This window comes from Littorina saxatilis, linkage group LG1 (genome assembly GCF_037325665.1).
Source record: "Littorina saxatilis isolate snail1 linkage group LG1, US_GU_Lsax_2.0, whole genome shotgun sequence".
Taxonomy (NCBI): domain Eukaryota; kingdom Metazoa; phylum Mollusca; class Gastropoda; order Littorinimorpha; family Littorinidae; genus Littorina; species Littorina saxatilis.
In genome coordinates, this window is record NC_090245.1 from 38,409,724 (window position 1) to 38,435,490 (window position 25,767).

Below are 25,767 nucleotides of genomic sequence, written 5' to 3' on the forward strand. Positions count from 1 at the left end.
CAAGGGAGGTAATTCCTGCTCACCTTGTGGTCGTGTTCTGTGAGTGTGAGGATTCGGATGGATCGATAATTCCTTGTGACGGAAAGTTGCACGCAGCGATGCACTTAGGTGTGGCAGGACTCACATGACACTGGAACGAATCTTATAATCGTCAAAGGAAGATTACTCGTCAAACGATTTGGTGGAATGCTGGCTGTTGTCAGCGTTTTCCTGAGTTTCAGCACAGGGTTGGTCGAGAACGGCATAATAATGTGTCACTTTCGAAAATGGTTTTCATTCCATTCAAGCTTCCACTGATGTGGGAGTATCGTTATCCGTATTCTACAGTTGTATCAAGGTAACGTGCAGTTTACACCAAAACTTACTTGTTAAATGGTTACTGCTGCTTTTTGGGGTATGATTTTATGATTGATTTAAAGGGAATTTTTTTCGCATTTGCAGCTTATTTGTCGTTTTCCGTAAGCTCTTCGCTGTCTTGTCTCTGAGTTTGCTAACTTGCTTTGCAAGGGAACACATACCCACTTTGATTATTTAGTGTTGTTCTTCTTCTAGTAGCTTAAACCTTAACCTTGGTTCAATAAATTATTAAAAATAAAAGCAGTCACGTTGAAACAAAATAAATCAAAACAGCATTCGCACCCCGTCACACAATCACACACTGACTAAACCTCATAGAAAGTTAGCTCAGGATTTCATTTACTAGTGTGCCCTGCGCCATTGGCGCATAACATCTGAAAATGTCCCATTGAAATTCCCTTCAGTGCGTCAAAGGGCTCACTGAGATTACGTACGTACCAGTACCACTGCGCCACCCCATTCACACTTTTCACGGAAAGACCTAAGCAAAAACGCACGCCTAGCCGAGCAACTTGCGAGTTTGTGAAACGCGCTGTGATTGGCTTTGAAATGTAATTTATTATCATTTAACCAATCCTGCGAACTATCTGGCGGGACCAATCTGTGCTTGCGCATTTACCTCTGTGGAATTTGGAAACTCTCAACGCAAGCGATATCGATCAAAACACAGACCCACGTAAAAAAGCAATGCCTCCAGAGAAAAAAGTAAAGTTACTTCCCGGTCAAGGAAAAATATCCTTTCAACTACAGTAAAGCCTCCCACTAACGACTTTGAAAATGTCCAGAAAAATCGGTCGTAAAAAGGAGGGGTCTTTATTGGGAGTTTGGGAGGTATAATTTTTTTCACAGGGGTGGCAACTGTTGGGCAGTTCAGTCTTGAAAGTTGTTTCCGTTATCCTATTTGTGTTCCCATTTGTTGTGCATAAGCATGATGTACGTGCACACACCAGCGCACAGACGGGCAGACATAACACACACACACACGCACACGCGCGCGCGCGGTCTCATAGGTAAAACTCGCTGATTGACCCCGAGTAAGAAGGTCAGTGTCTGTAACCTGGGACAGGAAGGTTTCCTCTCAGACATCAAAGGAGACGGTCCCATAGGTAAAACTTGCTCATTGGCAAGTATGAGTCATTGACCCGAGGTCTCAGTTGGTGAGCACACACTCACAGAATACATACACAGAAATTCATTATTGAGATGTTGTTCTAACTGCCCCTACCCAGCCCCTCCCATCCCCTCCCCCTACTTCGAGGACAGTTCTTCAATTGTGACAGCAATAGGTGAGAAGATGACAGCCGTAGGCCACTGGACTTGCATGCACTACTGACTACAGACTTCCACACCTGACTCTTGATGCGTGACTAATGGCATGCGTGTTCCACGTGTGCTGCGTAATTACGACCTTTGACACTCACTGGTTAAAAGGTCAAAGTCGTTATTGACCCTAAGTTGGTAGGTCGGTCGTCGGAAAAAGGAGGGCGTCGTTCTTGGGAGGTTAGTTACAGTGTGAAAAGCATCCGTGCCGAGAAAATCGGTCGGCAAAAGGAGGGGGTCGTTCTTGGGAGAGGTCGTTACGGGAGGTTCCACTGTACTTCGCCCTTCAACCTCAGGTGATGTTCGCATTGAAACAACAGAAGACCATTGCGTCGAAAGCGGCGAAAGTGTCGAACAAATTGCTTCTATTTCGTCTTGTTTTTCTCTCTTGCACACACACACACACACACACACACACACACACACACACACACACACACACACACACACACACACACACACACACACACACACACACACACACACACACACACACACTAACCTGATACACTGGCACATTCGCATATCATCATATGGCACCAAATAGAACTATTTTGCATCTTTCGACAGAAGCATTTTCGGACCGCCCAGCCTGCTTTGGGCTTTTTGCCTTTGACTATGTAATGTCCCATCAAAATTTGGTTGAGGGGGACAAATGTCCCATTTTCTTTTTCTTCCAGGCTGGTTACCGCATATAAATATACCCCCCTACCACACAATTTACATGCTAAGTTCGGTATGGAACTTGAGTTACCACACAATCACACACAAGAACACACATTTTTTAAGTAAATCAGCAAAATATTTTTTTAGTTTTTTAATTATGCAAAATATGACCAGTGTTTAAAAAAAAATTTATGCTTTTCTTTGTTGAGAATAAAAACGGTGTGAAAAGCTGACTACAGAAGTGTTTAAGCTGCTTTCGTGTTTGTCTCTTTTTCTTTATTTGATTTAAGGACAAATATTTTTAGTGTTAGATAAAGCAGAAGTATACATTAGAATTTGCATACCACTACCAGCCAAATGTAGGGGTATCAACTACAGATTTCGTCATGTTAGTCATATTAAAATTTCCTAAACCTAGTACTGTTCACATGTGATCTTTATGCTTTTGATTCAGTCGAGAGTTGCAGAGTTGCATCCCTATTCCTTTTGTTAAACTGCATCTTTTCTTCTTGGTCAAGATTTGTTTTTCTTCTTAACGACTTAAGTGAATGGAAAATAGTTGACAGCAGTATTACTGTCAATAATAGGTTGGTCAGCCATGCTGGTGTAAACAAATTTTAGAGAACGATCTCTGTGAGTATTCATGCGGTCAATGACCACCTGCACTACATTGCACGCTATCAGCAGCTGCGGGAGGTACTGTCAAGGAGGGGTGATGACTGGTCAAGTGAGGCAGAAGGGGTAGCTGTCTATATATAGACAGACAATGTAAGTGTATAGACAATATATATAGACAATGTAAGTGTCTCGGCTGGGTGGTGGCAGTCCTTCTCAAAATGGGGGAGGGGAGGTGGGATGAGTGGGCAGTACAGAACAGATTTTGAGGTTGCCAGACGGGCAGGTGGATCATGTATTTGAACTAGCCCGACGCGATTTCTACCCGCCTCAGGCGGTCGGATGGGTGTTAAGGTACACCCCTGCTGAGTGTATTGCATAACTGCTGTTTTAAATCATGTATTTTGGTTTGCCTCACAGTTGCTTGTATTTCTATCTCTTAGGTAATAATTCATTGTACCAAGTCCAAAACCATATTTCTTCTTTGGCAATACAAGTGTAAATTCAATGATTGTTTCCTATATTTCAGGTATGAACCAAGAAGTTCTGACAGTCACTGCAATGCTGGGATGAATTATTAATCGAGGATGAAAATCGAGGCCTTTGACATTCGCTTTGACAGTGAGGATGCTGTGTTCAGTGCTGGCCAAAACATCACAGGAACAGTGATCCTGAAACTGTCAAAACCAACAAGAATACTCAGTAAGTCCTGTGAAGCACAGTGCTACCTGTTGTGCTGGAAATGCCCTTAATATGTATCCTTTCGTAATATATATATATTTCTGATGTTATATATATATATTATATATACACACAAACAAATAAGGAAAAAATAACCAAAACAAGCCTTCACGTTTTCACCAATATTTCGGCCTCGTGGCCTTTGTCAGGGTGTTTTATATTGGATAATTTGTGTGTGTGAAGTATTATAGAATTTCTCTTTGAAGACCTGAAGGATTTAAGACTCCCCCCCCCCCCCCCCCCCCTATTTAAAGATAGGGTACTGTTGAAGCATCGATTTTTTTTGTTTTTGTCGAAGATGAGGATCGATATATATATTAAAGGCACATTCAGCTTCACGTAAACCATCAGTTTCTGGTCACAGACACTGTCAGGCTTTTACAGACAGTACAAACACCCTTTCGTTTAAACACTCACTGCTTGAGAACATCCTGGGTGCCCTCCGTAAAGAGCGAGCATTTTTCAGAACATTTATTTCGTGCAGTCAGAACGGATTTACAATGAGACAAATCGGACGCCTCGTTTTGGCGCTAGAACTAACTTTTAAAAATCTAAATAATTAATTGACAGCTTGTTACACAAACATTCTTATATCATAAATCATCAAGACAAGATCAGTACAATTTGAAGTTTTGAAAGTTTGAAAAATTAGAGCCCGGAAGCAGTCCACGCAAGGTCGTGTTTCCCAAGCAGACGAATTTTCTGCACAGCGCTTGCTTCTTTGAAGCCAACGCCGCCTATAACTGCGTGTGACTCGCAGTCGTTTGTTGCATTTTAGATTCAGAGGTGTTTTTTTTGGGTTTTTTGGTTTTTTTGTTTGCTTAACGCCCAGCCGACCACGAAGGGCCATATCAGGGCGGTGCTGCTTTGACATATAACGTGCCCCACACACAAGACAGAAGTCGCAGCACAGGCTTCATGTCTCACCCAGTCACATTATTCTGACACCGGACCAACCAGTCCTAGCACTAACCCCATAATGCCAGACGCCAGGCGGAGCAGCCACTAGATTGCCAATTTTAAAGTCTTAGGTATGACCCGGCCGGGGTTCGAACCCACAACCTCCCGATCATGGGGCGGACGCCTTACCACTAGGCCAACCGAGCCGGTATAGATTCAGAGGTACACAATAACGTGCTATCGCAGATACAGCGAGTCGCATTGAAATCACAAACTGACGACTAAATTGTTATAAAAAAAAAAGTGGGAAAGGGGATCACACGGGTTCACGATGGCTCATGGGTAAAATAAACCACAAAATCTATTGTGTGGTTTACGCAAGCTAAATAGCCATTCAAACGAATGCTATTGCAAGTGTGTTCCATAAGGTTAGAACCGCTTTTTTCGTGAGAAGATTTAAATCGTTCTGTACACCATTTGAGGCAGACTAGGGCTTTAAACAGTCGAAACATTCACAAAACTATCCCACAGATGACTACACGTACCATTTAGTGTTGCCAGCAAAATATGTCTATACATGTTGTCGCGGATCCACAGAATACCGCTGAACGCGCTAGTCTTCGTCCATTAGCACGCACCTCTAAGTCAAGTCCGACAGATTACAATGGAGAACTTCCGACAGGTGCTGTCGCGAAGTCCGCTGACCACAATGGCTCTCCAGCCAGTTCATCCAAGTCTGCCTCTTCACACAAGATGTCACGGATCTGTCAGTTTGTCAGTTTGCATCTCCAACCAAAATATGATTAACATTTTGACTGTGAGACATGCCAAAAAGGAACCAAACACTATGTTTAATGATTTCCTTATGTAATTAGACACAATGTCTTGACGTAAACTACCCAAGATAGAAAGAACTCTCGCTCTCTTTGAGACTACTCGAGTTCCATGTTGGCTTTTGTAGTAATTTAAGTGGGACCTCATCAGGTACTTTCGCCTAGCTACTGGCTTTTTCAAATTTTGTTCATAACCTCTTTTAATTGACCTCTATTTTAATACTGCCTCTTTTTCAAGACCTGATTTTCTCTAATCTTTTTAGATTTTAACAGGGGGGTTCTACTGTACCATGATAAAAGTACTGTATATTTGTCTTTAGTAGGTACTGTTTCATTTGATGGTCATTACATTACAGACACCATTGTGTAGAGTCCTGACCCTTTCTATGTGTTACCTAGGCAGTCAGTACTTGGTTTCCAAAACTGAAGCAGGCTTGTACTTGTAGTGGGAATCTTCACTACGTTTAACATTATAAGAATGTAACTTTTGTGCACTAATATGCTTGTCTGTCTGTTTGCCTGCCTGTCTGTCTTTGTGTGTGTGTGTGTGTGTGGGTGTGTAATGTTTTGTGTGTGTATTTGTAAAGAAATGTATGTTGTTTCTAATTCTGTCCAGACATCAGCATCAAGTTCGAGGGAAGAGCGAAATCATCGTGGGAGGTATCTGGTGGGGACAGCAAGAAACACTACCGTGCTTATGAAACCTATATAGATGAGAATGTCGTTCTCTACAATGCTGAGGGAGGTGTGCATCAAAGTCTTTATATTTTGTAGCGTTTTCACTTCCTTTGTTTTTATTATAGTTTTGCTTTATGCTTTAGTTTGGTTTCACTTTTTTTGTTTACTTGCTATGTATTGATTCTGATTTTAAACCCTACTTGTAAATTTGATGCAAATGGATGCATCATTGATTTTCAGATTTGTAGCATTTATGATGTAGGGCAAAAAGAACAAATTTTACTTTTTGAGTGAGATATGAAGAAAATTAGCAATTTTCTATTACAATAAACTGTAACAGTATTAGGATGTTTTTAAGAACTTCTTAGGACAAAGGATGCTGCTGTGTTTTTCATATCAAACTGGACCATTGCAAAAATTGTCAAAAGCTTAATAATAAAAAAAAAGCTATTCCTTGTGTGTTTTAGCATGTTAGTTTTGCTTCTTTTGCTAAACGCTCAAATCTGTAAACTTCCTGTGAGGCGGCGTGAGCCTTTTACTTATGTTTAGTTGTAATTCCAGTTGCTTGTTCCTAATTGTTAAACATTCTCTCTGTCACATTAACATTGTAAATTGAAAATGAGAAGTTGCTTTTACTGTGGTTGTAACAAAAATGTACTTAAATTAGCGTAACCATATTTTGTTTGTTTGTTTTTACTATAAGTTAAGCCACAGCTATAGATTCCATTATTGAATTGTAATTCTTGGCATTGTTAAAAAGTGTGCATTATACTTGCTTGCAGATGAGGAGGTTAAGCATCCAGCAGGATTTCACATCTACCCCTTCAGTGTGGCGCTACCTGCCAGCATCCCCTCATCCTTCGAGGGTCGGCGAGGGTACATTCGCTATCAGTGCATGGCCTTCTTAGATAGAGGCTGGAAGGGGGTCTTGGATTGTGATATGGATTTTACTGTAATACGCCACCTGGACTTGAACACCATTCATAATGTAGCTGTGAGTACAGTGTGTCTTGTTTCAATTGATCTATAACCACAATGCAATACAAGACAAGACAAGACAATACAATAGGATAGAATATCATACAACACAATACAATAACATGGATTTTACCTTCATACCCCAACTGGACTTGAATACCCTTCAGAATGTGGCTAAAGTACGCTTGTCCTGATTTATTTATGTATTACCACAATACCATACCATACCATAACATACAATACAATATAATATAATGTAATGTAATGTATTACAATACAATACAATACACAGCCCTGAAAGTGGCAAGTATTTTACTCGCCATGGTGAGTAGAAATTACATGTAACTGGCGAGTAGAAATGTTCATCTACTCGCCAAATGCGTGTAAAGTTGCTGAAACAAATTGTTGGTTTGGCTAGTAAAATTTGTTCTGTGGCAAGTCAATTTTCACCATCATTAGCCAAAGGCTAGTTCACCATTTTTTTTTTAACTTTCAGGGCTGATACAATACAACACAGTATTGTTTTCATTTCTTTAAAAGCACTGCAGTGAAAAATTTCAGGTAACACACAATATCTTTTCATTTATCATACACTGTTGTTTCTTGCACTTGATGAATAAATCAGAATATATTGTTAGATCTTGTAAACCATAAGCTTTACTTTGACTACATCTGTGTCTGAAGATTAGTGGGCCATTTGTTAAGGACTGCTACTCAGGGATAGCGTTAACCAGAAATTTCAAATATTTTGTCAGGGAAAAATAACATGGAAAATACTGTATTTTGTCCTACTGCTTTTTTTCCGACTCTCACAATTACATTACAATTGAGGTGTTTTAGACATGGTTTTGCTGCTTGGTGTGGTGACAGAATGACCTTTTTTTTATGAGAGTCAGATTCACACTTGTAAAGACATTATTAGTTATTTCTTATGTGCTGACTTTCGGCTCATGCGGATATCCAATGTCTATTATCATTTGCTAGAAATAGCGGTTTTATTACTGTCTAATTTCAACCAAAGTAAATTTTGAAGCAATCCCGCCATAGACAGAACAGCTGCAATGGGGACTGGATCGCTCCTATCTGATTATGCCTGTTAGTCAAAGCATTCTCGTAACCTGGGTTAGCCAGTCACTCACCTGACGTGATGAATATTAACAGGTGAAATGGGCTCATATAACAATCTCACATGAAACCATGCGTTTCAGTAAATCAGTTGCTTGGACTTTTCTTGTCCAACAGAGAGCGACAGATTAAGAATGAACACTAAGAAGGAAATGAAATGACGTAAAGATAAAGTTGACATAAATTGAGTGACGCAATTTCACTTGATTCTTCAGAACTTTGACGATGACATTTTTAAGTGAGCAGGTCGGCATTGCACACTCAGAGGGTGGGTGTTGCCTTGCCGTTCTGTTAAGCACCCACCGGTATTTTTTAGATGAAAAAGTGTGTTATCTAACAATATTTGAAGTGTCATTCTTTAGAACTGGTGCCGAATAAATTGTACCAGAAACTGGACGTTGGGAATGAAAGGGAATTTCAGGACTATGTGTGATGTCGTCAATGCAACAGTAGGGATGTTTTGAGCTGAACGTTTCATAAATTTTTACTGGTTTAAGGCTTACCTAAAAGCCCCCCTTCTCCCCTCCCCAGAGGACATTAAAACCCAAAAACCAACCAACCAACCCCTCCCTAGAGGATATGGTAGGATGAAAATGAATAGAGGATGAAGAAGGCGCCGTGTAGGGAAATACAGTGTCAAATCACCACTCAAAACACAGCCATTTCCAATTTGAGTAACTGAGCGCTCAAACACTTGTTTTAAGATATTTCTGGTGTTTGGTGACATACTTACAACCACAAACTGAACTGTATCTATTGCTCTTGCAGCAATTAGAGACATTTTTTGTGTGCTGAATTATATCCCTTTCTGTTTATTTTTTATTTTTTGTGGGAACTTTCCCAATAAAGAAATACAACTTAAGCTCCCCATAAAGGAAGCTTTCTGTTTTCCTGTAGTTTATGAATTTTGCCAGAATAAAACCTTTAACACTTTCGCGACGGGAGGTGACTATATTAGTAATAGCGCTGCAACGCCCACGGACGGGAAGTGACTATTTTAGTATTAGACATACAAGGTACACGACTCGTGATTGCTTCCCGGTTTTTGAAGCTTGCAGTAAATTGAGTTGTTTCCCTTCACACACTTGGTGTGCCCTTCCGCCATATGTAAAATTAGCCTGGTTTGTGCGGTTTTTTCGAGAAAAAAAATGAATCGAAGGCGAGCCTTGTCATGGGAGGAGATTCTCCGGATGTTGGATCTTGAGGACCCTGTAGATCATGATTCCGACGTGTTGTTTTCGCCTCAAGAAAGCGATAATAGCAGTGATATTGAGGAAGAAACAGTCCCGTTGTTGCTGCTAGTATGAGTTGGCAAACTACACGTGTTAGGGTGGTACTACATGAATCTTCGAATGTGTAGTTGCAAGGGGGGCGTGGCAGCACTGATAACAATGGATGGCTGGAGCCTAATCCTTTTGGAAATGTTCATAGGTGTACAGTTGGGACTTTGTTGTGAAAATGTGACTTATATTCAATATGGATTACCTAGACATCATTTGGTGAGTGTCACAGTTTTGTTTCATTTGAGTCAGGATGCTGTGAGTGAATGCGGGATTTGCTTGTTTTTTTCTTTGTACTGTCTCCTTATTTCTGTGTAGAATTTTAACAATATTTCAGATAATTCATAGGTTTTACACCTTGTTTGGTTATAAAATTATTTATAATACTTTCTGTTAAAAAATAACTTTTAAAAAAGCAGTGGAAAAGAAAACACACACAAAAAAACGTTAAAAAACACAAATTATCCCCCTTTCACCCCCCCTTTGCTAAAACAAATCGCGTGACAAACTTATAAATAGCACGACTGAACTGGGCATCCATTTTTGAGTCACTTGAGAAAAAGTGACTCTATGTAATCGGTCAGTGTTAGTCTGTCCGGCCGGCCGGCCGGCCGGCCGGCCGTCCGGCCGGCCGGCCGGCCGTAGACACCACCTTAACGTTGGACTTTTCTCGGAAACTATCAAAGCGATCGGGCTCATATTTTGTTTAGTCGTGACCTCCAATGACCTCTACACTTTAACGATGGTTTCGTTGACCTTTGACCTTTTTCAAGGTCACAGGTCAGCGTCAAAGGAAAAATTAGACATTTTATATCTTTTCTCGGAAACTATCAAAGCGATCGGGCTCATATTTTGTTTAGTCGTGACCTCCAATGACCTCTACACTTTAACGATGGTTTCGTTGACCTTTGACCTTTTTCAAGGTCACAGGTCAGCGTCAAAGGAAAAATTAGACATTTTATATCTTTGACAAAGTTCATCGGATGTGATTGAAACTTTGTAGGATTATTCTTTACATCAAAGTATTTACATCTGTAGCCTTTTACGAACGTTATCAGAAAAACAAGGGAGATAACTAGCCTTTTCTGTTCGGCAACACACAACTTAACGTTGGGCTTTTCTCGGAAACTATAAAAGTGACCGGGCTCAAATTTTATGTGAACGTGACTCATTGTGTTGTGAATAGCAATTTCTTCCTGTCCATCTGATGCCTCATATAATATTCAGAACTGCGAAAGTGACTCGATCGAGCGTTTGCTCTTCTTGTTTAATTAGTACACAAAATTTGGTGGTGATTGGACTTAATTCAAGCTTGCTAGACAGATTTCTTTACAGTTACTGTTTTTTGGGAAGTTTCTTGGTGGCAAGCTTGGGCAGGCAGGACGTTAACGCCGTGGCAATGCTAGTCACAATAGTGTTAAGGAAACTGGACACCTGCAATGTAGAGGCAGGTTTGGCTTGTCTCAGAGGTGTACATCTGCTGAACACAGTTATTGTACTGATTACTTACCGATCAACGAACCAACAAGTACGCTGTCATAAGCAAACAACTGTGACTGAAGGTCACACTCTACAGTTCCGTAATTCCCAGCTTGATATAGTTATATTGCGCACCTGGGAGTGTTGTTCAATTTTTATACAAATAAGGAGTGATGTTGTATACTAAGTCGTTAAAGGGGGTTGTTGTTTAATTTATAAGAACATATCAATTTTCACTCCAAAAAACCCGAGAAACATCAGCGGAATACTGCTGGTAGGCAGTCTGAATTAATGAGTTCTAAGGTTAATTCAAAAAGTGTCGGATTACTGTGAGAAACCCTGTAATTTGCAAGATTCCACCCAGTGACATCAGTGTCACCATAGCAACCATTCACAGGTTTGATTAACAGAGAAACATACATGAGTCTTGTGACTCTGAAGTTGATAAAATCATTGTCTGGTGTTAAGTTGCACAAGACTATAAATAACTGCTTGCCTACCGGGTATTGTTTTTTTGTGAGTCCCTGTGTACAGCTATAGCAAGTCTTAAACCTTCAATTTCAAAACTGGTAAATTTATTCAGTTTCTGTAATAGAGGAGAGAGGGAAAGACCTTTTCCTTGCCTAACCTTTTAAATTCGCTTTTCCCCATATGATAGACCTATACGTAGTACAGTGGAACCCCCCTTTAAAGACCTCCAGAAATGTGACAAAATCAGGTCTTAAAAAGGAGGGAGCCTTAAAATGGGGGTAAATTTACAAAGGCTATGAACAGAATGTCTGAGAAAAGGGTGTCTTAAAAAGGAGGAAGTCTTAATTTGGGGGGTCTTAAAAGGGGGGTTCCACTGTATTTTTCCAGCATCAACACTTTAGCCCTGCAGATTAAGTAGAAGTTTAATGTTAAGAAAAATGTGATATTTTAATGGTTCAAGGCACCTATGGAATCATGGGTGATGTTAACAAATTACACAATAGGTGGAGACAAAACAGAGCACACAGACAGACGCACAGACTCACACACACACACACACACACACACACACACACACACACACACACACACACACACACACACACACACATAGGCACACACACACACACACAGGCACACGCACACACACACGCACACACACACACACACACGCACGCACGCACGCACGCACGCACACACACACACACACACACACACACACACACACACACACACACACACACACACACACACACACACACACACACACACACACACACACACACACACACACTCAAACACACAGGCACACAGAACTGAAACAAGTCAAAATGAAAGTTGTGATCAGCACTTTGAGTCCAACTGAACTGAACATATTTTTTATTGGGGGGAAATGGAATTTAAAGGAAAAAACAAGACAGCAGACCGAATATTTTATCCCTGACCTAATTGGTAAGAAATGAGTGTGTCCTTGTATCTGGCACTAGTTCTTTCCTTGAAGTAATTTATCTCAGATTTTGTTGTCAGGATGCATGCCAACACATTAATTTTGGTCTCAAATTCTTTTGCACGAAGTATTCAACATTGAAGGTTGCTGTTTATAAGTTTTCAACGGCCTGTTTAAATTCATGTCTTCTTTTTTGTCATTCACCCAAACATCGGCTCTGGAGGCTGGACATTGTATCTCATGTACGTCAGAGGTTCTCCACTGAGCGATAGGTCTTTTTCCATCACGCACAAACACACACACACACATGCAGGCAAGCAGGCAGACAGACAGACAAGCATATCATTGCATCAGCGTTTACTCTGGCACTCTTTTTCCAGGAACACACACGCATACACACACGCAGGCTGAGGCAGACCAAAAAACAGACAAGCATGTTGGTGCATCACCGTTTACTCTAGCATTTGTATTTCCAGGAACCTTGTCTGTCAACAAAGGAAGAGATATACGAAGGATGCTGCTGTGATTCCGGTGTGGTTGTGTCTAAGTTCAGCCTTCGCAAGACTGGCTTTGTTCCAGGCGAGCCCATGATGTTTGAAATCAGCGTAGAGAACAAGTCAACATCATCACTCTGTGGCTTGTGCATACAGCTTGTACAGGTACTGTGGTCTTCTCTAGGTCTTGGTTTGGTTCTTTTGGGGTGGCAGACACTATTGTTTAGTATTGTAGGTTAAAACCCAAGGGGTTCAAATTTACTGACAAAAATTATTGACATATTAGCTGATGGAAGAGCAGGTAGTCATCTATAATTTTCTTTTGTTCATTAGCATCTGCTAGCTTTGGGTACGTAGAGTTGGTTTAAGTGAAATGTAGGTGTCAAAGATAACTGTTTTATTATGTCATTCAACACCATCTGCAACTGAATATTTGCAGACTGTGCGGTACACAGGATACTCCGACAGCGTCTTCTCTTCAGGCAACCCGAAATTTCACGACAAGGTGAATGTGTGGGTGCTGTATGAAATAGAAGACGAAATCGAAGCCAGCAAAACATACACACTACACAACTATGCCTTGATCCCCGCCGTCGCGCCGTCATTACTTGAGGGGTGTGGCATCATCTCCACAATGTACCAAGTTACGGTAAGAGTGACAGCAACGACGATGGTGGTGACTCAGTAAAGACAATGATGGACACAGGAATGATGTTGTCTGAGGGGAGGGGTTTGTGGGTAGGAAAATGTTGAGTCACGTCAATGTGTATGCCAGTTTGCAGTTAAAAAAAAGTTGTATACAGTTGACACCTTTTTATTACTGTTGAAATATAAATATATTCGAACTTGCCCTAGCGAGCACTTTTCAGAAACGACCACCCCAAAGGATCCCTGAAAAGATTTTTTTCTATGTAAATCTCCTGTCTGACCACCTGTCAATTTCAAACATTTTTGACAGTGTAATGCTCGAAAAGACAAAATATAAGAGTTTTAGTTTTATGGGTTTTTGAAGCATTGCTTCTTCTTTGTCTTGGTTCGAATCCAGGCCAGACAGAAATGGGTAAACATTATGTGTTGACTCCGAGATGGTATATGTATCCCAACCACATGTCACTAGCATTATGTTGCCAAATGAAAATGAAATACAATAATTATGTTCACAAATTGCACATATAATTTGAAAATCTGTTACTATGTTGATATATTAAAGCCTTCCTTAATTTAGCCCAAAGTTAACTTTGAAAAGTCTTTTTTACCAATAATTCAGTGCTAAAGCTTCATGCAGCCAGTATTGTGACTTCGCCCAGTTAATATCAGACTTTACTGTGTGGATTTTCTGAATCTAGCTTCGAATACCTGTTGGATGGAGCACAACAGACCTGTCTGCAGAAGTGACGATAGGAACAGTTCCACTGAGAGAATTCGACCACTTGTCCAACATTGGACCTCCACAACGCATCAGCATGCTTGATCGTGAGTTGTTGTTTTTATTTTTCTTCTTTATTCTTGAGCTTTTTGCTATTTTTGTTATCCCAGCAAAGCTGGAGGTATCCCACGAACGCTATACTGTAATCGACTTGAGAAATTTTCATACCGATAATACATGATAAAGAAGGATTCTTTGTGCCCGGCTACGGGCTACAGTTGAAGATGGAAGTTCACCAAAAATTGGGACCATACTAACAAAAATACGGTGGGTGCAATAGGCGCCCCCATTTTTTTAGCAAACGCCACCCAAGGCCGCTTTGGACGGGTAGAAATTCCGTAGTTTCCAAGTCTATGGATAAAGCTCGCGTAAGAAGATTACGTCACGGTCGAAAGTCTTTGACGTCAATTAATGCATCATGACGTCATGCCTCCCTGTAGTCTTTTTCTCTCGCGCGGTGTGTGTGTGTGTGTGTGTTGTTCATTTTGTGCACGTGTTAGTGTTACTGTTTGTGGGTGTGTGTGTGTGTGTGTGTGTGTGTGTGTGTGTGTGTGTGTGTGTGTGCGCGTGCGCGCGAGTCTGTACTCATGTGTGTGTGTGTGTGTAAGAAAGAGAGAGAGAGAGTGAGAGAGAGTGTGTGTTTGAATGTGTGTGTGCATGAGTTTGTGTGTATGTGTGTGTGTGTATGAGTGTGTATATGTGTTTGTTTGTAAAGGTGTGTGTGTCCGTCTGTCTATGTGCGTATTTGTTTGTTTGTTTGCTTAACGCCCAGCCGACCACGAAAGGCCATATCTCACCCAGTCACATTATTCTGACACCGGACCAACTAGTCCTAGCACTAACCCCATAATGCCAGACGCCAGGCGGAGCAGCCACTAGATTGCCAATTTTAAAGTCTTAGGTATGACCCGGCCGGGGTTCGAACCCACGACCTCCCGATCACGGGGCGGATGCCTTACCACTAGGCCAACCGTGCCAGTCTATGTGCGTATGAGTGTGTGTTTTGTGTGTATGAGATTTGTGTGAGTCAGTGTGTGTGTTTGTGTGTGTGTGTGTGTGTGTGTGTGTGTGTGTGTGTGTGTGTGTGTGCGTGCATGTGTGTGCGTGCGTGCGTGCATGCGTGCGTATGTACATGTGTGTGTGTGTGTGGGTGTGTGTCTGTTTGTGAAAGAGAGAGAGAGAGGGAGAGAGAGAGAAAGAAAGAGAGAGAGAGAGTGGGTGGGTGTGTGTGTGTGCATGTGCGTAAGTGTATGTGTGTGTGTGTATGTGTGTTTGTTTGTAAAGGTGTGTATGTTCGTCTGTATATGTGCGTATGGGGGTGTGTTTTGTGTGTATGAAGTGTGTGTGAGAGAGTGAGTGAGTGCGTGTGAGTGAGTGTATGTGTGTACGTGTGTAACTTGGGGGGTGTGTGTGTGTGTGTGTGTGTGTGTGTGTGTGTGTTTGTGTGTTTGTGTGTGTTTGAGAGAGAGAGAGAGAGAGAGAGAGAGAGAGAGTAAGAGAGAGGTTTGTCTTTCGCTGGGGTATGCAGTGCCTTGGCGGTGCACTTCTACTTAATTTTATCAAATCTGAGTCCTCTCAATGTGTGCCGGAGTGGAGACCGTCTATAGTTTTGTTTTTTTAAGGCACTGGATAGGGACAAGCAAAGGAAATTCAGTATTTGTACAGTGGAACCCCCGTTTTAAGAATCCTTAAAATCTGAGAAAATCAGTTCTTAATAAAGGGAGGGAGTCTTAAAATCCAGAACATCTGAGAGAACAGGGAGAGTTCCTAAATTGGGGGTTCAACTGTCAGGGCTCGCACGGTTTTAGAATAACTCTCTCTTCCCCCCCCCCCCCCCCCCCCTTCACCCTTTTAGAAAAATATGCTGTGTGACTGAAATGGATTATTCTGCAAAGAGTGTGAATGTACAAACTCCTTTGTAAAACAGTAATTATTAAAAATTTGAGATTGAAACAAATCAACACTCATTAAAACAAACATGCACACATCCGATGCAAAGAGAAAGGGGCATTACTCAGTCACTTTAATGGGAATTATGTACTTGTTTGTCTTTATCATTTATTTATTTGGTGGATGATACTTAAGATTGCTAACATTGTTTTTGAATGCAATTTAAATGTTTGTTATGAGGGTCCTCAATTTCTTTTCTTTTATAATTTTAATGGCAGTATGCTGTGCCAACACTGACTGCATGTTGCACGGGCAGTAACATAATACTATATTCAATTCCCTTTGTTATATTTTTCTAGCTCCACCATCATACGAGGAGTGCGTGTTCGGTCACATGACAGTGCAGAGCGGGGAGAGCATTGATAACGAAGATGAAGAAGAGGCAGATCCCCTGCGACAGAGACGAAGGGAACTGCGCCGAATGCCCAGCTATCCTTACTACAACATGGTTTCCTCGTCCTCCAACGGCCAGCAGACCCCGCAGTCCCCCGCTGCCCCTCCCACCACCTCCCAGCCCTCATCTGCGCCACCCTCTCCCCCATCCTCTCCCCCACCCTCTCCCCCACCCTCTCCCCCACCCTCACCACCCCCTTCTTCCCAACCCCCGCCTCCCAGCTACGACTCTTTAGGCCACACCTAGCACCAACACTGAGATCAGAAAACTTTGAATTGTGCTTTACTTTTGTCGCAGAGGATGGTGGCACTTTTGTGATCGTCTCCTTTTGTCCCAAAGGTTGGGTGAACTCTTCACTTCATCATACTGTGGACCCTTAGAGTTTGCATGGTATTGAAAAAGCTGCTTCAGCGTGCGTCTTACTCGGTGAAAGAAAAGATATTGGAAGTGTGCAAACAGCAGAAAATGTGCAAATTATTATTTATGCTAAGAATTGACTCCACATTGGTGGGGTATGCTTTGCCACTACATTTGTATTCAAAGTGTTTGCAGTGGTACCTGCACTGATTCATATTTAAAATCTGCAGGGCATATTGACTTAACCTGCCAGCTAGTCATAACTTTTGTCTTTCGTTTCACAAAACACGGAGAAAAGTATGCAAAACAGAGGATATGTTTGCATTTGCCTTAGCTGGTGAATTTTGTTGTTGTGGAAATGCCATATGTTTATTGTTTAAAGGTACAGTCCTTATCGTTTAAGCCGTCACATGCACCATCACTGATCTGTTCAGGCTTTTACATGGGATAACATCATCCTATTACTTCGACATATATCAGAAATCTACAGCCTTCCCATGTTAAGTGGGAATTTTTGCATTTGTATAATTTTGTTAGCGACACTTTTGTCAGTTTGCAAAATTGTTTCAGCAAAAATTACATTTAGTCAAGTTTTGACTAAATGTTTTAACGTTGACTGGGAATCAAGATGAGGGTCTGGTGTATGTGTGTGTGTGTGGGCGTGTAGAACGATTCAGAGAAAACTACTAGACCGATCTTCATGAAACTTCACATGAGAGTTCCTGGGTATGATATCCTCAGACGTTTTTTTCTCTCATTTTTTCGATAAATATCTTTGATGACGTCATATCCGGCTTTTAGTGAAAGTTGAGGCCGCACTGTCACGCCCTCATTTTTCAACAAAATTGATTGACATTTTGGTCAAGCAATCTTCGACAAAGTCCGGACTATAGGATTGCATTTCAGCTTGGACTCTTAAAAATTAGTAAATTAGTTTGCTCATTAAAGTTGTCGTTAAAATCGAATTTTTCGTTACAGATTAAAAAATGATCGCATTGTATTCCTCATCTTTTCCTAAATTCAAAAATATATAAATATGTCATGTTTACTCTAAAAATGTGCTCAGAATGAGACAAAATAGGTTCAGTAAGTACTACGGTCGCACGCTACGCGGAGGTGAGCGTGATCCATCTGGGTCTTTTGGTGTGGTTAGTCGAGACTATCTTAAAATAGTCTCGTAGTCTCGGCGATGACTACCCCCCGCGGGTTAGGGGGAAGAATTTACCCGATGCTCCCCAGCATGTCGTAAGAGGCGACTAACGGATTCTGTTTCTCCTTTTACCCTTAAGTGTTTCTTGTATAGAATAAAGTCAGTGTTTGTAAAGATTTTAGTCAAGCAGTATGTAATAAATGTTAAGTCCTTTGTACTGGAAACTTGCATTCTCCCAGTAAGGTAATATATTGTACTACGTTGCAAGCCCCTGGAGCAAATTTTTGATTAAATAACATATTCTTACTACAACTCGCATAAATAGCATTAACTTCAGTTTGATGCGTTAGACATTGAAGCACTGACCCTGGTAACAGGGGGAGATAACTCCCAAAACAAAACAAACCCTTGACAACGGGTCCCGGGAGTTACCTCCCCCCACCGGCTGCCCGCGCATGCGCTGGACATACTGCCGGTATAGTCATTCCCTTCTTCAACACGCTAGCGAATAGACGTGTTTGCACTCTGGCTGTTTTCTTCAGCCGCTGGCCTGCCACGGTAGGCTGTTGACCCTTTGAAGTCTGAACGCTTCTTGCCTCTACTACGGTGAGATCTTTCTTGTTTATCTTGTTTTGCCTTGCCGCCATTTGCAAAGTGTATTTTGTTGGGGAACTTGACTCTAACTTGTCGGAGTTTCTTGTTCTTCTCAACTTGGCTTATAACGGTCAGGGCACTGTTAACCGGTGCCGGCCGCCATTTGCATTTTGTAATTGTTGTTGAAATTTTTGCACTTCGTCTTACGAAGTTTTTCTGTTCGTCAACTTGGCGCTTTCAGGTAGGAGCACCGTTGTTTAGGTGCCTGCCTTCTTTTGCTTGATTATTTTTGGGTTGTGAAACTTTTTGCTCCGATTTCTGGGGTCTTTTGTTGTCTCAACCTACTGTAGGCAGAGCGCTGTGTTACAAGCGCATGCCGCCATTTGCATTTTTGTTTTGTCTGCCGGTTGCGGAACTTTTGACTCCGATTTCTGGAGTTTTTTGTTACTTCAACCTAGTGTAGGCAGTGCCCGGTGTTACGGGTGCATGCCGCCATTTGCATTTTTGAATTTTGTATTATTTTTGCGAAATTTTCTCGTTGTGACTTGTCATTTCGATGGCGGACAAGGATAAGAGCTCTGCCAAGCAGGTACAGGTGGGGTCGCCGCTGGGCAGTTCTGGGTCTGCGTCTTCGTCTAAAAGTAAATCTAAGAAGTCGCGTTCGAAAGATAAAGATAAAGTTTCGCCGGCGAAACGACCTCTGGTCAATGTGTTTGATCCGGTGAGCAAGGAGTCGTTGCGTGTTTCGATTGATCCTCCTGCTAGCATGCCTGTGTTGTCGCCGCAGGAGAAAGAGACTCAGGCGGTCTCCCGCGATGAATTGTTTGCTCTTTTTTCTACTTTCAAGGATCAAATGAGGGAGATGCTGGCTACTGACAGGGGTGTGTCTTACTCCACCATTCCAGCTTTGCCTCCAGGGGTTGGCAACGTTGCCTCTTTGTCGAGGATTCTTCCTTCTGCTACGATTACGTCGGCGGACGTTGCTGATCCTCAGCTTTCGGCTTCGGCCGATCAGGTACGTGTTAGTGGAAGTTCGGGGTGTTCGGCGCAAATGCGTGCTGCTCATCTCGACGGTTATTCCACCCTTGACGCTGGGGCCGGTACGTCCGGTCCCTCGTACTTGGGTTCAACTGCTTCGGCAAAGGGATTTCCGGCCACAGGATCTCTTCCGAGAGATCGTGGCACTTTCATTTCGTTACCATCGACTTCCGGTTCACAGCCTACGGGGGTTCCGGTCGTTGGTGGTAACGGCAATCCGTTTCCTGCCTTCACTTCCGCTCAGGCGGCTGTGGTCGGCGGGGGACAGGTTGGGTCGGCTTCCGGTCAAAGCACAGGTGTGTTTCCGGTCGCCTTTCCTTCCGGATTGCCAGCTACCAGTGGTAGCAGCTCGGCTATACCGGCTCCCCTTGGTGTGGTTACACAGGGTTCCGGTACGACGAGTTCATCAGTTCCGTTTAGGGACAATGATGGTTCCGGTCATGATCGGTCTTCATCGGACATCTTTGTTGATGATGGGGATGTTGACGAAGATTGTGGCGACTCTTCTGAGGCGGAACACAACTTTCGGGTTGAGAGGAGTTTCTCACGCGCGCTGAGTGCCGCCGCTGAGGTTACCTCTAGATATTTTGCGGAAGGGGTGTCAACTTCGTCTTCACGGCTAGCAGCACCTCCTTCCGCGTTTGGCGATTTCCGGGGGGACAGTGAGGCTGGTGTCCGCTTCCGGTTTCGGGAGTCTCCCTCTATAGCCTATCAGATGGCTAGGGTCCTGGGTGCCAATTCCGATAGCATCGTTCCTCTTTTAACTGCACATGGGGATGCGCCGGAGTCTGTTCAAAATTGGTTGGCATCGCCGAGTGATTGTTCTCGCATGCCGGCGGATTTGAACCGTAAACCTAGGCTGTACGGGAAGCCTGTTCATTTGATCGATTCTTTCGCGCTTCCAAGTTCCCCGCTTCAGGTCACTCCGGAGCTGGCGAACTTACGGAAGGATGGGTACAAGAAGGAGAGGCCTTCAGTCTGTACCGAAGCCGGTGTGATCGCGATTGAGGAAGCTGGGAGAGTTTCTCTCGAATTGTCTTCCGTGTCTGACACTCTTATTAGAGCGTTGTCCAGATCCATCTCTGTGTCGCTGGAGCCCTTTAAGTTCCGGGACGACGCGGTGGAAGAAGATGTTGTAACTTTGTTAGCAGCTCTTGCTAAGATCGTAGCTGAGCAGACCGCAACTTCGGCCAAGTTGTACACGCAGGCCGTGATGTGGCGTCGCGAAGCTCTGTTGAAGGACTCGAGACTGTCGGATAAAGCCACTGTTGAGGCTTTGAAAGTTTCTCCTTTCGCGAGTCAGAGCCTACTGGGTCCTGAGTCTCTTGAGGCTCTCAGGCGAGAGTCTCAAGATGCGAAGGACTTGCATTTTGTTAAGCTGTCTGAGCTTGCCCTTAAGCAGGGTCAGAAAAAAGGTGGTTCGGCGCCGCCTTCATCTTCTCGCGGCTCTGGGCAGAAGACGAGGTCGCACAGGGGCGGCAGCCGTTCTCGCCCCTACAATAAGAGACCTTCCTTCGGGAAGAAGGGGTCAGGTGGCAAGCCTAACCCCCAATGAAGGCTCCCCGATCCAGCCACTCCCCTAGCCCCTACCCCTTTGGTAGCGGGCGGCCTCTCAAGGGCCGTTCCAGCTTGGTTGGCTCTTACGAGCAACTCTTGGGTTACGGGAGTGGTTTGATCGGGGTTCCGGTTGCTCTGGTTGGAGGACAAGGCCCCTCTAACCAGGACAACACCCAGGTTCAAGTTCCCCGCCGATCCAGAGGCTTGTGCCGTTATTCAGGCGGAAGTTCTACTGCTCTTGCGGAAGCAAGCGGTAGAAGAGGTCATCGATCGTCGGTCCCCTGGCTTTTACGGGAGACTGTTTGTCGTCCCGAAAGCGTCAGGGGGTTGGCGACCGGTGTTGGATCTGTCTCCCTTGAACGGCTTTCTCCGGAAAGTTCCGTTCAAGATGGAGACTCCAGCGTCTGTCAGGGAGGCCCTTCGTCCGTCGGACTGGGTCACTTCCATCGATCTGACAGACGCGTACTTCCACATTCTGATGCACAGGTCAGATCGAAAGTGGCTGCGGTTCCTGTGGGGCGACAGGGTGTTCCAGTTCAGGGCGCTGCCGTTCGGGCTTTCTTTAGCACCCTGGATTTTCACCATGATAGTGCGCCAGCTTTGCGCGTTAGTGCGCCAGAAAGGGATTCGTCTCAGAGTTTATCTGGACGACTGGTTGATTCTGAGTCAACAAGAGTCCCTGTGCGGGCAGCACACCCAGATAGTCTTGCAGACTGCGAGAGACTTAGGTTTCTTCGTGAACCAAGGGAAGTCCGACTTGGTTCCCTCTCAGGAGTTCACTTATCTGGGCATGGTGTTCGACACCCTAGCTTGGACTGTGCGTCCCGCCCAGCGGAGGATAGACAAGCTGCAGGATCTGGTCAGGTCTCTGTCAAGCCTCCGCCACGCGCCTGTCAGGGTGTTGGCGTCACTCCAGGGCCAGATGGAGTCGATGTCTACCCTGATTCCTCTGGGCAGAGTTCACAAACGACCGTTTCAGGCGTTTCTGAACTCTGCCTGGGATCCAGCCTCGCAAGGTTGGAATCTGTCTCTTCCTCTTCAGGGATGGTTCCTGGAGTCAACAAGGCAGTGGTTGGATTCGGCCTGGCTGGCTCAGGGCGTTCCGATTTCCTTGCCCCCCCCGGAGTTGCATCTTTTTACCGATGCGTCCCTTCAGGGTTGGGGAGCTCATCTGGAGGGGAACACAGCTTCCGGTCTTTGGGACCAGGATCAGAAATCGTTGCATATCAACATTCTGGAGTTGGAAGCAGTGCGCCTCGGGCTTCGGGAGTTTGTCGCCTCGTTGCGGGGCAAGCATGTGTTGATCCACACGGACAACACAACTGTGGCAGCGTACCTGAACAAGCAGGGGGGTACGCGCTCGCTTGTTCTGTCCAACAGGGCTTGCGAGATTCTCGCTTGGGCGTTCCTTCAGGGAATTGTGATTTCAGCGAAGTACCTTCCGGGGTGCCTGAACATCTTGGCAGATTCACTCAGTCGCACTTCGCAGATCCTGCACTCGGAGTGGACTATCGCACACCAAGCACTGCGGCGTCTGTGGACGCAGGTGGACAAACCCCTCGTGGATCTGTTTGCCACCCGGTTCTCTCGGCGTCTCCCAGTCTTCGTGTCTCCAGTGCCCGACCCGGAGGCTTGGGAGGTCAACGCCATGGAAATAGACTGGAAGGATCTGGTAGCTTATGCCTTCCCTCCCATTCCGTTGCTGAGCAAGGTTCTGAGAAAGGCGGACTTGGAGAAGCCAAGGCTGGTTCTCATAGCGCCGTTGTGGCCGAGCCAGGCGTGGTTTCCGGACCTTCTTCGTCTAGCCGACGGTCCACCCATTCCTCTCGATCTTCGAGAAGGGGAGCTTCTGCAACCGAGGTCGGGGATCCCTCACAGGGACCCTCATCTCCTGGCTCTACACGCTTGGGTTCTGTCAGGAGAGCGTTGAAGCGCGCTGGGGCGTCAGACCTCACTCTGACATTGGTGCAGAAGGCGCATAGAAGATCTACTTCTGCTGTTTATTCGTCCCATTGGGCTGCTTGGGCCCAGTGGTGTCGTCTTAACGGCGTTAACCCGTTGTCTCCACGTACTATGCAGGTTGCAAATCATTTGGCTTGGCTGTCCTCCCAAGGTCGGACGGCGTCTACCCTCAGGGTACGTCGTTCTGCCATTTCCACTACCCTCAAGCAGTTGGGACGCTCTATTGCCCTGGACGGGGTGATCGCAAGTGTCATTAAAGGTTCCGCTCTTAGCTCTGCTTCACGCAGAACGTCTGTCCCAGCCTGGGATCTCTTACTGGTACTGGAATTTTTGCGCTCCTTGGTTTTCGAACCTTTGAAAGAGGCTAGTCTGTCTAACCTTACTAAGAAGACTCTCCTACTTATTTTGCTTGCGTCAGCGCGTCGGGGAAGCGAGGTTCACGCTCTTTCTGGACTTAATCAGGATATTTCCTTCGGAAAAGATGGCTCGGTTATCTTGCGTTTTTCGCCTGTGTTTTTAGCAAAGAATCAAAAACCTAACCAGCCGTCTCCTGTTGTGAACATACAGTCGCTGCGTTCTATTTTACCGCGCGGTGACCCTGACCTCTTGAACTGCCCGGTCCGGGCTCTGCGGGCTTACCTGTCTCGCACGGCTCCGTTAAGAGCTTCATCTCAGAAATTGCTTTTCATCTCGTTAAACGTAGCCAGGGATAAGGATATCGTTAAGACGACTTTGGCGAGATGGTCTGCCGGGCTTATAAGGCAAGCATATGAGTGGTGGCAGACACATGGGGGGGGGACGCTCCGTTCTCCCATTACGGTCGCCTCGTACGCATGAGGCGAGAGCCTGGGCCGCCTCTCTAGCGGTCTTGCGCTCAGGCAGGATGACTGAAGTGCTCAGAGCAGCATACTGGAAGTCTGAAGACGTTTTCATAAACTTTTATCTACGTGATATTGCCAGCACTAGGCAAGATGGCTCGAGCTGTTTGCCTGCCATGGTGGCAGCTGGCCAGGTTCTACCGAAGGTTTAGGTGAGTTTCCCGCCTCCTTGTGTAGCAATCTGCTATTTATGTGAGTTGTAGTAAGAATATGTTATTTAATCGAAAATTTCTTATCAAATTTTCATTTAATTAATATACTTACCAACTCACATAGTTAATGCCCTCCCTACCTACCCCGCTTTGTGTGGTTTAAGGTGGTGTTTCAGTGGGAATGACTATACCGGCAGTATGTCCAGCGCATGCGCGGGCAGCCGGTGGGGGGAGGTAACTCCCGGGACCCATTGTCAAGGGTTTGTTTTGTTTTGGGAGTTATCTCCCCCTGTTACCAGGGTCAGTGCTTCAATGTCTAACGCATCAAACTGAAGTTAATGCTATTTATGTGAGTTGGTAAGTATATTAATTAAATGAAAATTTGATAAGAAATTTTCGATTAGTGCTTTTGTGAACAAGAAACAATTGACAAGTGGCTCTATCCCATCTCCCCCCTTCCCCCGTCGCGATATAACCTTCGTGGTTGAAAACGACGTTAAACACCAAATAAAGAAAGAAAGACTGTACCTTCAATGAAGTGGTTTTGAAGTACACAGAAAAACAATGCTCAAGCGGGGAGTTTGGAAAAGCAGAGTATTTCTGAGTGCCTCTGAAATACTGACTATACAAAGATGAATGGTTGAGATGTTGTGTTGACTTCTCCAAGCTGAAGTCGTGACATGTTGCTTGAGTTTTGAAGCGGATTGAGGCAAAACGTAATGGCATAGATTCCTTTTTGGAGGGCCTATAAGACATCACTTTGCAAACATATTGGACTTGGCCTGTTCCATGAAGAGATTCTGAGCACCTCTGAAGAAGAGTGGTGAAATTTTCTCCACTATGCTTCACAGTGACTCGCTAAAAAACAAGAAAAGATTAGATTTGTGTGTGGATTTTTTGGTGTTCTAATGTGTGTTACCTGCACCTTCTGTAATTCATATGCTCAATTTTGCTTTTATAAGGGAAGCCCCTATGCAAAGTGAAGAGAAAAGACCAGAAAAGAGATGCCAACAATTTAAAGCATTATTTCGCTTTTGGATCATCAGTAGTTTTACTGAATGTTAAGGAAAAAATACCAGCTACCTGTTCAGAGCTTAGCAACTTGGAAGAGATGCTAAAGATAAAAGCATAAAGACAGACTGTGCAACAGATAAACAAACAGACAGATAGCTCATTTTAGTATTTTTAATGCTTCAAATGAAGATTCCAGAGGGGGAAAAACTACTTTGTTTGTTGAAGAGGAATCATTCTCCAAACCTTTTGCATGTGTTCACATAATATAAACATTTTAGTTTGTTTAGTCTGTATGAGAACCTCTTCCAGAAATATTGCTCAAAAAAATTATACTGCCTGCATTTTTTGGTCTGCCTGTAGGTCACTAAGATTTTCTTCAACGCAAGTCATCTGAAAAATTGTGCAAATCTAT

The 25,767-nt window shown here is 44.0% G+C and overlaps 2 protein-coding genes across 2 annotated transcripts in view; both read left to right on the forward strand.

Annotated features, from left to right (window-relative positions):
• The window catches only part of LOC138969046 (origin recognition complex subunit 6-like), a 591,738-nt gene that overhangs the window by 60,626 nt on the left and 505,345 nt on the right, over window positions 1-25,767 (forward strand). The window lies entirely within an intron of this gene.
• LOC138973592 (arrestin domain-containing protein 17-like) lies at window positions 45-16,899 on the forward strand. Its single transcript, XM_070346340.1, has 8 exons — window positions 45-337; window positions 3,488-3,660; window positions 6,049-6,177; window positions 6,893-7,104; window positions 12,866-13,048; window positions 13,323-13,532; window positions 14,230-14,356; window positions 16,559-16,899. Exons 2-8 carry the CDS (start codon window positions 3,546-3,548, stop codon window positions 16,897-16,899), a joined length of 1,317 nt encoding a protein of 438 aa, XP_070202441.1. The 5' UTR covers window positions 45-337; window positions 3,488-3,545.

What these genes read in the sequence shown, in the direction of transcription:
- LOC138973592 (XM_070346340.1), top strand. Translation starts at nt 3,546, where the DNA reads ATGAAAATCGAGGCCTTTGACATTCGCTTTGACAGTGAGGATGCTGTG. An exon ending in TCTCTACAATGCTGAGGGAG is followed by an intron (nt 6,178 to 6,892) that starts GTGTGCATCAAA and finishes ACTTGCTTGCAG; the next exon opens with ATGAGGAGGTTAAGCATCCA. An exon ending in CCACAATGTACCAAGTTACG is followed by an intron (nt 13,533 to 14,229) that starts GTAAGAGTGACA and finishes TTCTGAATCTAG; the next exon opens with CTTCGAATACCTGTTGGATG.